Raw genomic sequence first — 14,703 nt, 5'->3', positions numbered from 1 at the left:
TCGTTTAATAATAAATCAATACATAAAAATATTTAATTGAAAAGCGAATCAGAAGCAATATAATTTGAGAAGCAGGAGCGAAAATAAAATATACTTTATATTTTCATAGTATTTTTTACACAAGCAATTTTGTTTAGTGTATGGCAGCATCGTTACCAGCTGTTCATTGCGATCGATAGATGTCGGTGGGTGTCGCTTTATTTTCGATGTAGCATAACGGTATCCGTAGTAAAATAAGTCGCTGTCTTATGTGGTAGGTCTTCGTTCTTCAAGCTTAAATTAAAATACGTAATGATAAAAATATAAATTAATAGCAGTTACAATGACTGTTAATAACATGTGTTATTTACCAGAAAATACAGTTTGTCGGTATCGTCATCTTTATTTTGGTATTTCGAAAATTATCAATATTTAATCCAAAATGTCATAGTCCGAAAACAGTGTTGTGTTTGTTTGCGGTGTTTCGGTGGTAACGATGGCTAACTCACCGACAAGTATTGAGACGCAAATAGACAGTTTCTTAGAACAATTCAAAAGAAGTGCTTCCAAAGCCATGGAAGAACGTATGGAATGGCCTGATGGTCCATCGCCTGGCGCAGTCGTCAAATCACGCAGTAGCTGTTTTGCTTTAGATTCTGCTTCTGGTGAGTTAAAATAGCCATCCTTGCATCATTGCATGTGTTAAACGTAGATACAATAACTTTAGCAGAAATAAAAAAAAATGTAATCAAAACTGTAAGCAACACATAATGCATTAGGTGTCTAACTGACGTAATAATATTTTCTACCGGTAATCTACAAGCGATGAATTGTAAAGTAAGTACATAATTTTATTACGAACTTACTTACTTTCAAAAGTATCGTCAATAACATTTCCTGCTATTTTATAAGATGTTGCAAACAATTATACGAATAAAGAAATACGAACAACAAAATATGTACCTTAAATTTGATGTAGGCACCGTTTCTAACGTTTGCACTGTAAATTGTAATGCTTGTCTTGAAGGCTTGAACGTAAATAGTAAATACGCGCCAAAATGTAGGAAATTGAATTTGACAGATTCTCACTTGATGATATTGACATATTATTCTATAAAAAATATTTATAATTATTAACATCCGTATCCGAATTCAAAAAGATTTTATTATTTCCTTTAATATTGACTCGGATTTGAGATACATTTTTTCGAATCAATGTGGTTCCAAGGCATTTAAAAACGTACCTAGTTTTGTATATACTTAATCGGTATTACATATTAATTGCGAATATTAGTTGGTAGGTAAATCTTCTGATGGAAGTTGAATGTTCGCTTTGGTTCCACGTCGGTGCGGACCCCTCATACGGCGCAACGCTTTTTAATTAATTATACTTATTTAAAAGAAACGAAATAAAAATCGTCTCCACTCTGCAAAATAAACCTACCTCGTACCTACTCGCACTTAGGTACCTAAATATTATCAACTTTATGAAATGCGGACGGGATATCCTGTCATAATTTTTGTTCATTTAGTTTCAGTTTTAAATATTTGCTACTTCATGCAAAAAATAATTACTCGTCTTTTTTACCTATTTATAGGCGATAGGACACTGAACATTAAATACCTAGTTTCTCGGTAATTGCTCCGAGCAGCTAGTTTACATATTTTGTACATACAGCTAATATTCCTACCTAAAAAAAATAATGTTTTAAAGTTTTTTTTTTTTCATTAATTTTATTATGGCCCTGGCCCTTGGTCGTGCCGATTTCTTTATCTGTTAAATTTATAGTAATATTTAATACACATAAGTTAATAGGTAAGTATGTATTTTATTTTATCCGCTTTATTTTGATGTCAGTATAAAGTGCGATCCTGTAAAATATATTGTTTTTTTTTTTAAATAGGTATATGTACACTATTGTTATCATGCAACTTTATGATTGAAATCATTAAATCGGTTTTTGCATAATGCATGAATATTAATTCACTATTTGTATTTTATACATCTAATTCAGTATTTAATCAAAATTATATTTCATTGCTCGCAAGCCAAATTTAAATTGCCGCACGTGCAGTTCGTAGGACGGCGTCGATACGGAAATGTGATGCCTAGCTCCGCCTAGCGGCCGCGCACTGTACTAATGACGTGTTCTACGGCGTCCTCCGATTTTATTCACGGAAAGTGTATCGCCATATTGCTTCCGTGAATTCAGTGAAATATTTGTACATTTCTCTCCAATTATGACTGTAATATCAAAATGAAGTGATAAAAAACAATCCACGGTCGATTGTTAATAAGTGGGATACGGTTTTACGTTTCTCACGCGTTGATTTGAAGTGAAATAGGTAAGTTTTGTTCTTCCTTTGCTATGACTATATGGCCCAATATTCCACGGGAGTTCGATCCGCTATGCGATAATGAAACTTAAAAAACGCGATTAAGGTTAATAATTGCACGGTTTTTGTTATGTTTATTTACATGAATTTGAAAAGTTATCGCGGTTTTCTTGAAAGAATCTTGGGTTTATTAAAACATGGAGCCTCGAAGCGGTCGGGGCGGGTTAAGCCGTGTCGCTCGATGGCCATTGTGCATACACGTATGTAAGTAGATACATGTGAAATGACATGAACGTTGGTTGTAGAGTAGCGTCGGCGTTACGATGTCTTTTGAGAAGATGGAAGTTGTAAATCCGGCTGAAAAAGAAGCGAGTGAAGTCTTGCATTCTCTTTTATCTGTGGAACGTCGGAGTGTGGACAGCAAAGAGGCCATAATTGTATCTATACCGTCGGACCAAAACGGCGGAGGCGAATACGGCGAGAGCGCCCAATGGCACACACCAGTCATGGGACAGCATTCTGTGTTTGAGCTTGGTGGCTCACAGAATATGCAACAGCATAATTACAATGGTCACCAGGAACAGGTATGGCATTGTAACAAATAAATTATTAATTATTATTGACTGCTATTTATTGATACAAAATAACTTAATTTCGGCTTGATGTGAAGAACGCATTGATTTACTTTAATGGCTGGTTCACACTTTGATTAGTGCGAGTGCAGGTGATTAGTGCGAGTGCAGGACAATGGTGAAATTCGCGACGCTACACACTACGCTAAACACTAAACACTCCTGTCCAGACGTGTTTAGGCAGGCACACTGCGAGTGAGGGGAAAGGGAGGGCGCGCGGGACGTGGCTACTCGCAGTCCACTCGCAAAAAAATAGAATACGCTTCTATTCACTTTACTACACAGCCTACTAAACACTCGCACTAAACAGTCGCTGTCCACACGTAGTACTACTCATCACCTGCACTCGCACTAATCAAAGTGTGAACCAGCCATAATACATACAATATTATATTGTAAACAAATATCAGTATGTTGTTTATGTTATAGGTTTTATGGCAAGGGCATACAATACAAGTTGAGAATGGCGATGCCAATATGCAAGGGATGCAAACTCAGTACAGCTTGGAATTTGAAACAAATGTCGAAGGCCAAGAAATGGATGTCGACACAAAACCCAAAATGGAAAAGAAAGCTATTGTAAAGAGAAAGAAAAAAGTAGCAGAGTCGGACAGTGATGAAGAAGTTCTGGGCAACACATTGGAAGACAATCCTGAACAGGTATATTTTATTTATGAATATACTATTTAATGATTTTTCTAATAATACTGGCGAAGACAATTTCAATTTAAGAAATATATAAATGTACCAGGCATTACCAAAATTCATGATATTGAATTCTTCACAAATGCTTTACAGTAATACAAGAGTACCTAGCTATAGATTTCTGGAATGAAAAACAATTATGTCTAAGATTTGAGATACCAATCTAAATCTATCTAGTGTCTACTAAAAGGCAGTTGATATAGAGTAAAATACTTTTGAATTCTCATTTGATAATGTTGCTTATTTTTATTTATGTTTATTGAATTACTTACTCTCTTACAAACACTTATTATTAAGAGTATTAACAGCATCAAGTGTGTTGTAATCTACTTTAGTGGCTTCTTAGTCAAGATCAAATGCATTTGTATAGATTTGTTGTGTAAAAGTTGTGTTGTTGTTTATGAGATGCTAGTTCAACCACAGAAATAGATTTTTGAATATAAATTTTGTAAAAATGACATCTATATAGTACTTATTTTAAATTTCAGGTAAAAGAGAGGCTAAGAAGGGGCTGTGATTGTAAGGATAATTGCTACCGAGGTTTGAATCCCGAAGCAGTCTACCGTCATCGTTTGAATATTGCTGAATTAACCAAAAGTGAACATGACATGTACTTGATGGGAATCACTATGGCCAGCTTGGCGAATCCAGCAGAAACCTCACGCCATAAAGTAAGAAGGAGATTAAGGGCATGCTATGTGTATCAGGGGAGGAAAGTTTGTTTAGAAGCTTTTTTGTACTTGGAAAATGTTACTCATTACCAGTTGAAACGCATACGACAGCATGTTATGACACATGGCGTCGCCCCTCGCATACACGGTAATGTTGGCAAGAAACCCTACAATACATTCACATTGGATATTTATAAACATGCAACTAACTTCCTAAAAGAATATCTAAAACAACATGCCAGTTCACCCAAAGATGTACAACCGTCAGGTGAGAGTGGCAAGAAAGGAAGTAAGACTGTTATAATACAAGGTGACTCCAGAAAGCATTTGTTTGAAGCATATAAGGAATATGGGGAAATATTAGAACCTGGAGTGAAGCTTATGGGTTATTCAACATTTAGAGCGTTCATGAAAGACCAGTTCCCACATGTTAAGTTTGCAACTAAAAAGCAGGAATTATCCAAGGATGCATTGGTACCTTTCCGTAGTGGTAAATGTATGTCATATGACAAAAATAAGGATCCTGTGAGAATACAACAGGAGAAAGAGAAGGCCGAGGCCAAGAAGGCAGCTATTGAACAGAAGAAGAAAGAAGAACACGAAAGGGAACAACACCAAGCGCAACAACAGGCCCAGCAACAGCAACAACAACAACAACAGGTGCAACAACAGCAACAGCAACAACAACAACAGCAACAAGTGCAGCAGGTGCAAGTACAACACCAACAGATGCAGAACCAGCCGCATGTGGTTATACACCAGCAACAGCCGCAACAGCAGACGATGCAACAACAGATGTTGGTGCCCCAAGTGAGCCAGCACCAGCAAGTGCTCACGCAGCAAGTTGGTGGGGTCCAACAAGTTGCCCAACAACATTGCGTCCAACCACTTGGTGTATCAGAAGACAATGGGCAGCCAGTGGAAATGGCCCAACAAGTGATACCTCTGGCTGTAGTACAACAACCTCAACAAGCGTACATAGTGACTCCAGTGTCCCATTTCCAAACGCGAGTGCAAGGCGCATGGTACAGACATTGACAAAACCCTTTACTATGTTTGGAGTCAACTAACGGGGAACACAAAAGCACATACTTATAACAAACGAAAACTAACGTGCTTGCTCTGTTCCAAATACGTTTACTTACTCGTAACTTTGGCAATAAGTTAGCAAAGATATTTAGACACCTTTTCAGTATTGATTGAAAACGGATTATACAATTATATATAAGGATAATATTAATCATATTTACACTATCAAATTAGCAGTAGCTATGAATGTAGTTTATTTTATTATGATTTTGTGTGATTGTGAAGAGTGGGCAGGTGAGGTCTGTAAATTATTTTATGATACATTTTATTAATTTTTATTGAATTAGCACATATTATAATAATGCAGTTAGATGAAAGGGGTTCATGTAAAGTCTACATGGACCCCTTTCATTATAATTTAAACATTATCATTTGCGTAAATTTTATTCTTCATACATTTAAAATACTGGTATATTTTTGTTGATGTTGGTTTAAAAATAAAAACGCGCATTTTAAAGAAATAGTATATGGACACCTTTTTATAATAATTATGGAATCATTCGTAATTAAGACTGAAGTTATAAATTATGATGAAAATACAGATTTTTTTTTTATATTTTAAAGTAATAATTTATAGAAAGTACAGCAATGTGCAATTTCGTGATAAGAATATATTACTTGCCCATTCTTCTCAATTTTCAATATGGAGTGCTCATTGCGTTTTTAAGTCTTTTGTGGACTAATATGGGACACCCTGTATATCTAATCAAGTTTTAATTGAATATTGTTTTATAATTACGTCGCTCATCACAACACGTTCAGTTACAAATGAAAGCAGTGCCTTCATAGAACTCGAAAGTAATTCATAGATATGGTTCGACTTATAGTTTAAAGTGTCTAGAGTTATTACAACTAGTGATGTGGTGGTTTTGAAACTATTCTTTGCCATAACAAATATTTAAATACATATCACGTAAAAAATTACAAAGGTTTGCATCTATTCAGGAAAAATAAACCTTAAAACTTTTGTATAAGTTCTACACTTATACAACACTATTGCCAATTACATAAATACCACCAGAAAATAAAAATTTTGGTGGATATGAAATACTTAAGTACAAAATATTGCAGTTTCTTGTTTCGTTTTTCAAGTTAATTCACAAGGACTGATTAATTTGTAACCGCTTATTGTAACATATAAAAATTAAAAATTTCGTCGGAAAGTTTTATTTCATTTATGATGATGTATATTTTGTGTAAAAAAAATCATAAATACAGTAGCACTGAACTTGTTATAATAAAATTAATTTTATGCTTTGATAAAATATAGATTGATTCATCGAAACTTTCTTATGACTGCTTTAGTATATTATTATGAAAAAGAATTCAGTAGCACTTTTCCCTTAATATTTTATGTCTGAAAAGGTTTTATTATTATAGCGTATAAGTATTCCTTTTTTATATTAAAACAAGTTCAGATACTGTCAATGTACCTATATTTTTTAAATAATGAATCAAATTGAAATGAAAAACAGTTTTATTTGTAATCTCTCGTATTTCGACCTAAGGTAATTTGTAACTAAGTATAAGGATATAACCGTTCAGTAATAACTTGTAGAAAGTACAGAAATGTGCCTAGAAAATATGCTTATTCGTATATTTTTATAGTGCGGAGATTTGTAAGATTCGGAGCCGTCGTTATTGTATACGTTTTGTTTTTTAGACAATAACTAATGTGCTGCTAGATTGGAAGTATATGGTACAGTAAAATGTTTTACCTACTAAACACACATAATAATTGTATATGTTTAGTAGGTAAAACATTTTACTGTATTGCAATTATTAATACAAAGATTGTAATCGTGGGTCATCATGTGGTCTGAACCCAAAGTCAGTTATACAAGCAATTAACGCGACGTGCTTCGAATCGTAGTATACACCTAGAATATTCGGCGTAATGTTCCAAATTTTTTAAACGTAGGAAGACATGATGTGATAGAAAATAAACTTTTTTACGCTACTACAATATCTTTCATTTGAGCTTTTACGGTGGCGATCGAATTAAATTGACGTTTATTGAATCAATCACAACGTCGTGAAACGAAATAATTTGCAAGCGTTGGTGATTGTTGTAAATTGGGGTTCAGGACGACGAAGGTCTGAGCTGGATCGCACCCACGCCTTCCTGACGCGGTGCCGCGTTACCGGATCGTCGGGGGTGTGCGTTTGTTGCACTCGCACTTGCCTCATTGCTCGGACCGCAGTACTTCATTAAGGACGCTGTCACAAATCTGCGTTACTCAAATTTAGGTATCTAACGACGTAACTTTGTTCGCGGCAATATCACGCTCACGTAAACATAGCGCATTCCATTTTATAGACCATCTTCATACTTGATATTATTTTTAATTTTTGATATTATGTATTTTTATTGAAATTGATTCCAGAAGATTACTAGGAACTTTAAAAAATCATTTTGTTACTTTTATTAGTAGGTACGATCCTAATAAGTATGTTAGTATATTCAAACAACTTAAAAAAGTGTGACTATTTTACATCATTATTTCATTGAATAATAATCTATGAATTGTATACAATGTCAAAGCTTTTTAAGAAATGTAGAATTATTATCATACATATTATGATGTTACCGGCACTGTATTAAATCCGGCATTGTACACAATTCTTAGTAAATGTATGTTATTCCGAAAAATAGTCGGAATGAAATAAATTATAGGTATTCGTCACATAACACATTACCTAGGATACTCTTAAATCTGAACTTTTCCTACGTAGCAAACACATTTGCAAGTGTGGGTAGTTTTTGGGGTAGCTATTAACCAATATGAGGTCAAAACTAAAATCCAAGATGGCGCCGACGAAAATTTTACATCTTTTCGTCATGGGTGTCATTTTCAAGGTTTTGGAGTAGCTCTTAACAAATATGAGGTCAAAACTAAAATCCAAGATGGCACCGACGAAAATTTGACTTTTTTCGTGATGGGTGTCATTTTCATGGTTTTTGGGGTAGCTATTAACGAATATGAGGTTAAAACCAAAATCCAAGATGGCGCCGACGAAAATTTGACTTTTTTCGTGATGGGTGTCATTTTCATGGTTTTTGGGGTAGCTTTTAACGAATATGAGGTTAAAACCAAAATCCAAGATGGCGCCGACGAAAATTTGACATCTTTTCGTCATAGGTGTAATTTTCTTAATAATAAAGAAGTAAACTAAAATAAAATAACAAAGATTTTCGTCGGCGCCATCTTGGATTTTAGTTCTGACCTCATATTGCGTAATATCCACCCCAAAAACCATGAAAATGACACCCATCACGGAAAGATGTAAAATTTTCGTCGGCGCCATCTTGGATTTTAGTTTTGACCTCATATTAGTTAATAGCTACCCCAAAAACCATGAAAATGACACCCATGACGAAAAGATGTCAAATTTTCACCGGCGCCATCTTGGATTTTAGTTCTGACCTCATATTGCGTAATATCCACCCCAAAAACCATGAAAATGACACCCATCACGGAAAGATGTAAAATTTTCGTCGGCGCCATCTTGGATTTAAGTTTTGTCAAATTGCTTTACCCCACCAATCCGTTCAACAACCCATAAAAAAAGAGGATCTCAGTCAACATAATTTTTAAAACATAATTTTAAATTACAAATAACTGGAATATGAAACTTATACAGTTTACTCTTATAAAGTATCAAATATTTCAAATCACGAAAACGACAGTATACGCACAATAATCTTTTTCTAATTCGTTTTTATTTTTGGGACGAGGAGCGATACACCCGTCCTTCCAAGAGCGCTTCTGAGCGCGGTCTGACGACCCGCGAGAGCAAAATGTATGAAGAAATCGACAAGTATTTTTAATTTAGCTTATAATTGAAATAAAATTTTGATTTAGATACAAAAAAATTATCACAATCTATAAAGGACTATATATCCCTCAATAATTTATAGGTAAGAAGATAGATTAGGCTTTTAATTTTCTTAAAAGTGTACCGGTTTAGACCCCATTTTTTTGCATTTTATGCGATCATTGTGCTGGGAAAATCGTATTTCAGTGACAATTTTGTATGACGTCGTACAATTTTTATAAGATGATCGTAGAACTGAATATATTATCTTTAAATTAAGATATTACTTTGTTCTCACGTGTAAGTGCTTTGAGTTAAAATTGTACCGTAAAATAGCGGTTTTTGTTAAAAATCTGTTATAGCACCCTTAAATCTCCGCGGCAATTTGTAAACAAAACTCATTGTTTCGTCCTCAATCGGACAGTGTGACGATGGATACTTGAGTCGGCGCGCGCGTTGTCAACTTTCCGCTCGGTGACCTCTGACGAATATGAAGTTTTGGAAGTGCTGTTCTAAGCGCAAACTCCGCAAACATGGTATGTTTGTATAATCAAATAACATTCAAATAAATACGACTAATTTTTGTTTTTAAAAACGAAAACACTAAAAGCCTGTTTCAATTCCATATGCTTATTAATAGTATTCGGTTTAAGTAATCCATGTACGAAATCTATAATATAGAATAACATAAGGTATGATTATACCTGATACTAACCTACTACAAACTTTTGTTTTATACTTTCTTCCGTACTACAATAGGAATCATTTATTTTTCATTCAATATCTTATTCGGTAAGAGAGCTTATCCATTGGTTACCGCTCCCATCTCATGTAATTCTACACTGCCTACGCTTGCAATCTCTTGCCTACGCAAAATAAAATTCCTAGACAAAATTAAATGTTTATAATAGCTAAACAGGATTATATTCTTGAAATTGATCTATAATGCCATACTATATGTGATAAAAATAATTACTGTGAGTCTATTCTCAAGTTTTTGTAGAGATTCAATTCATGCATTCATCCTCAAATGAAACAAGATGCTGACCTTGTCGATAAAAAATAAAATGACGGAATGATTCGTTACACATAAAATACGTTGTATCGATTATAGTTATAGTTTTAATGAGGAAATTTCGTTCTGTGCTACTTTCTTAGATGAATTTACCTAATATAATTATTTTGTCACTTTGTTCCACATAAATAATAACGATAGCTGCAAGCGCTAAATTACTTTGTTTTCGTGATAAACTTTCAACTGTAGTTAAGCCCATTTAAGTCACTTATGAAGCTGGGGAGAAAGAACAATGAAGCGTCAATTGGCGAAGTTTAATATTAATATATCCTTTGTTATTTAACTTTCTGGATCAGCTCGTTTTAACGTAAACACCTATAATAACAGCTGAACACTGAACAACGTCAGTTTAGGATAGAATGCTCTTCTTTCACAATTACTGATTGGCGACATCGATTAATTATATCAATTATTGTCCTATTTGAAATAGCAAACTAAATTTGCTTATGATTTAGCCGAAGAGCGCCGTTTTAATAAATCAATAATATTCTTGGATTTTATGTATAACTCAATAAACAAGCAATAAACTAAACTAAGAGGACACGTAAATATTTTTAAAATTTTAGCGTTGGTTTAATTAAATTTATTACTTAGCTATACAAGGTATTGTAATGTTGCCAATAGAATTGCTCACTGGTCAATTGTTATGCCAATAGCAGCCTGACCACCGGCTTTTGTTTGCTAAGTATACATATAATTTTCCTGTAGGTATGTATGTTCGCCATTGTCTACTTTCCCATAATAATCATTGATATAATAAGTACCTACGTGGATAGCGGGCCTTAGCCCTTATGTGAAAATTGAAAACTAGTATTATTAGTAACTACATATTATATCAATCGACTAATTTAATAAAGTAAAAACATGAACTTTAATATTGTTATCCATTAATGTTAAACAGCCTATTCTCAAAAAAATGTTAACTAATCCATAAATTGCTTAACAAATCATAATGTCATATAAATTAAGTAGATATTATCTACAGTTGACCCTTACCATTACTATGGTTACGCTAGCTCAGTATTATAACATTTTCTTTAACGACCAACTTATTTGGCCTCAAGGTAACTGCGGCCATTATCCCCAAAGGATCGGCTATCGAACGCCACTGAATTTTATAGACTAACAATCGCTTTGGATACGCACAGGAAAAGACACGACGACATTTCCAAGTATATAAAACAATAGATGAGTTATGGAAGAGGTATGGTACATATATAGGTTTTATACTTTGTTTTATATAGATTTACAGTTTAGGTATTGTTAACTGTAGGTATTGTTGCCATCTTGATTATGAAAAGTCTATAAAATGTACTATAAAATTCCATAATGTAAAGTATCTTTTGTGTATCAAATCAACAGAATCACCAATTATTTATATTTTATACTATTTAATTAATAATATTCTCGGTATAATTAGATTGTGAATCAATCAATCATGAGTATGGCTATCAAACGGCTAACATGTCGAGCTTCAAATGGATACATTTTAACAGTATTTTTTTTTTACTTTTCTACCTAGGATCTGAAATTACGCCCACCCACTGAGTTCTAATTACAATTGCACATAAAATGTAATATAAAACGGAGCGGATAGAACGCATCCTAATGGAAACTAAATAGGTATTAGGTACAGAGGTGTTTGCGTTTATGGTTATAAATAGTACAGTGAAGCCAAACAAAACATTACAAAAACTCACGAGAACTCTTAACTCTAGAGAATATGGCCAGATTTTACATTGCCTTCATAAAGTTGCTTTTTATTCAACTACAAAATTTGTAAGTACATACTTTTTAGGGTTCCGTACCCAAAGGGTCTGTCTGTCTGTATGTCTGTCTCCAGGCTGTATCTCATAAACCGTGCTAGTAACATTGAGATAATATATGTACTACGTACTGTACACGTACGTAAACGTAGTACATACATCTCAATGGCTAGTAAGCTGGAATTTTCACAAATGATGTATTTCCGTTGCCGCTCTAACAAATACAGTTTGAATTTATATTTTTGGTTTTATGGCATTCAAATGCTTTATAAATATAAATTTATAAAGAATAGAAAAAATTCGATCACGAGGTGTGTCCCTTCAGACACATAAAACTGAAAGAATAGAATAAATTCGATTGCTCTGGCGGGTCACGAGTGGCTGAGTTGGTAAGGCATCCGCCCCGGAATGGCGCGAAGGATGCGGGTTCGAGTCCCGCCTCGTGATCGAATTTTTTCTATTCTTTATAAATTTATATTTATAAAGCATTTGAATGCCATAAAACCAAAAATATAAATTCAACAAAAAAGGTCGTGTTCCATCGTTACAATATTGTATTCACTGAAAAGTGCTTCATATTGGTTGAAATGGTTGTTAATCATCTCAATAGATGGCGCGCGGTGTGTCCCTTCAGACACATAAAACTGAAAGAATAGAATAAATTCGATTGCTCTGGCGGGTCACGAGTGGCTGAGTTGGTAAGGCATCCGCCCCGGAATGGCGCGAAGGATGCGGGTTCGAGTCCCGCCTCGTGATCGAATTTTTTCTATTCTTTATAAATTTATAAATACAGTTTACTAAAAATTAATAAAAGTAAAATATGGGGGGTCCCCATAGTAGGTACGTAACCCTTCGTGCGCGAGTCTGACTCGCAGTTTTTATTGAATACGTATTTAATTAAACCACAGACTAATAATAATATACTACGATTAAACTAAAATTTATATAGATATTATTATGTACCTACCGTAATGTACGTTCATTATTTAGAACACAAGCACAAGGCTACTTTCTTAAATTTTAAGATGCTAAAAAATTGAACTAGGTAAATTGTTAGACCAGTTTCCCGGATACCTCGTTCTAATTGTTGATAAAATAAACAGGTAGGTACGATGAGTACAAAATATAAATACATTGCACCTAAATGTTAGAAATTTATTTATTTATCTTACATTATACAGCCCCGAAGCCCAAAACGTAACAGATAAATATTTTAATAAGTGTTATATTTTTAAAATGTCCCTATTATTCATTTTAATATTCGAGTCGTAACGTTCTCTTATACTAATTAATTAAATAGAAAAAAAATCATTCTGTCTTTGCGTATATTCTTGATGCGTGTTTACGGTTCTTTAATTTAGGGTAATTTTACCGAACATCTTAAGTCTAAGTAAGATTCAATTTTATGCTTCAGGGATTTCAATCTTGCAGTAAGGGTTAAGAGAGATTGAATTATTAGTACTCAATCGTCTTTTTTTATCCTGACTTTTAATGTTTTCCAAATAAAAAATGAACGCAGAGTAGAGTACATATTATTACGTTCTATCTTATTTACTACATATACCTACGTTTCACTTTGCCAGGTCTAATTTAAAGAATTTTAGTGACATGGAGTTGGTCTTTTTCTATCGCTCACAGACAAATATAATCAGGCAATACCAAATATACAGGCATTTATTTCAGAGAATTTTTTTGGTGCATACCATCATTATGCGATATAGTTAGGTACTTAGTTAATTTTTTTTTGCACTGCGAGATCTGGATATTTTTTGTTATGTGTCTTATAATAACTAAATCCACTAATATTAAAAAGAATAGGTAGGTACCTATGTGCAATAGGAGTGATTGCACTCAATCTATAAGTTAATTAAAGATCTAATTCTTTACTCGTATGTACCTAGTTGCTTTATCGTTTAAGCACAGGCTTTTCAGTCACACGATATGTCACCCCGATTACCGATCCTATTACGAGTTCAATATAACACGCGATCGCTTTGATAAATATTTGAAAATTTTATCAGTACCTATTTTGGTATATTTTTTTGGAAAATTATTTTGCGCTGTAAATGAGAAATTAAGTAATGTAAAGATACAAAAATAAAATAAAGGCCCAAGCAAGAATCTGCATCGCTTCGAAGTTTTCGTTAAACATCTGCCAAAAACATTGACGCAGCTGATGTGACGTTTATCAATTGTAATCGGTGTTTTCGTCACATGCAGATTGAGATTACATCACAATAGCTGCAAAGTATAGTAGATGTAGGCCGGCGAGGCGGGAGGCACGGGCATCCCATTGCGGAAGGACGTCGGCCCGCCAACGCCAGTCCGCGTTCTGTCATCGTAGTAACCGATGCGCGCCATTGAGTCGTTCGCGCGCGAATGTATTTGAATTTCGTTTAAATTTGGAAACGGTTGTTCGTTAACGGTTGTGAATGTACCAGCTAGTGATATGAAAATACGTTTTGAAGTGCCTAACAAATTGGAAATCATCTTCGGACGAGGTAGCACGTATTTATATTGCCTATATTGTTTGTGTACCTGCATAATGAGTGTTTACTTACCGGCTTTTCTAGTGACTAGCGATTTACCTTATTGCATGAAATATCTGTAAAGCGGGTTTTAATCATGTT

The 14,703-nt window shown here is 34.1% G+C and overlaps 2 protein-coding genes, 1 long non-coding RNA gene and 2 other non-coding genes across 10 annotated transcripts in view; 4 read left to right on the top strand and 1 right to left on the bottom strand.

Moving 5' to 3' along the window:
- Positions 1–140: 140 nt before the first annotated feature.
- On the bottom strand, positions 141–2,107 carry LOC149907559 (uncharacterized). Its single transcript, XR_016456792.1, has 3 exons — positions 2,049–2,107; positions 943–1,090; positions 141–273 (listed from the first exon to the last, which is right to left on the bottom strand). It is a non-coding gene; the product is annotated as an uncharacterized LOC149907559 (long non-coding RNA).
- LOC149907554 (guanine nucleotide exchange factor DBS-like) overlaps positions 243–14,703 on the top strand; it is a 115,381-nt gene continuing 100,920 nt past the window's right edge. For 2 of the 5 annotated variants that reach the window (XR_016456791.1, XM_090102579.1), the window contains exon 1: positions 243–644. Coding sequence is in view for 4 of the 5 variants with exons in the window: in XM_090102579.1 (XP_089958705.1) it covers positions 476–644 (169 nt within the window). In the remaining variant the exon portion in view is untranslated. Of the gene's footprint in view, positions 645–9,646; positions 9,769–14,392; positions 14,578–14,703 lie in introns of those variants that run through there. The other 3 variants (XM_090102578.1, XM_090102577.1, XM_090102576.1) reach the window with 3 other exon arrangements.
- Positions 2,134–5,801, top strand: LOC149907558 (uncharacterized). Of its 2 annotated transcripts, none has more exons than XM_090102581.1 (4): positions 2,134–2,325; positions 2,627–2,900; positions 3,378–3,608; positions 4,142–5,801. In XM_090102581.1, the coding sequence occupies exons 2-4, from the start codon at positions 2,640–2,642 to the stop codon at positions 5,360–5,362; spliced, it is 1,713 nt and encodes a 570-aa protein (XP_089958707.1). In that variant the 5' UTR covers positions 2,134–2,325; positions 2,627–2,639; the 3' UTR covers positions 5,363–5,801. The 2 variants fall into 2 exon arrangements, with proteins under 2 accessions (XP_089958707.1, XP_089958706.1); XM_090102580.1 differs by having other exon boundaries at positions 2,622–2,900.
- TRNAS-GGA (transfer RNA serine (anticodon GGA)) lies at positions 12,445–12,520 on the top strand. The gene has a single exon. It is a non-coding gene; the product is annotated as a tRNA-Ser (tRNA).
- On the top strand, positions 12,754–12,829 carry TRNAS-GGA (transfer RNA serine (anticodon GGA)). Its single transcript has one exon. It is a non-coding gene; the product is annotated as a tRNA-Ser (tRNA).

Source organism: Colias eurytheme, chromosome 6, assembly GCF_061535395.1.
Source record: "Colias eurytheme isolate Ceu_HAF_F1 chromosome 6, ilColEury1 Martin Lab GWU primary, whole genome shotgun sequence".
NCBI classification, from domain to species: domain Eukaryota; kingdom Metazoa; phylum Arthropoda; class Insecta; order Lepidoptera; family Pieridae; genus Colias; species Colias eurytheme.
The sequence above is the reverse complement of the archived record's forward strand: the minus strand, read 5'-3'. Positions and strand labels throughout refer to the sequence as shown.

Coding starts and splice junctions, on each gene's coding strand:
- LOC149907558 (XM_090102581.1), top strand. CDS start 2,640: ATGTCTTTTGAGAAGATGGAAGTTGTAAATCCGGCTGAAAAAGAAGCG. Junction 2,901..3,377: donor ACAATGGTCACCAGGAACAG/GTATGGCATTGT, acceptor TTTATGTTATAG/GTTTTATGGCAAGGGCATAC. Junction 3,609..4,141: donor TGGAAGACAATCCTGAACAG/GTATATTTTATT, acceptor TTTAAATTTCAG/GTAAAAGAGAGGCTAAGAAG.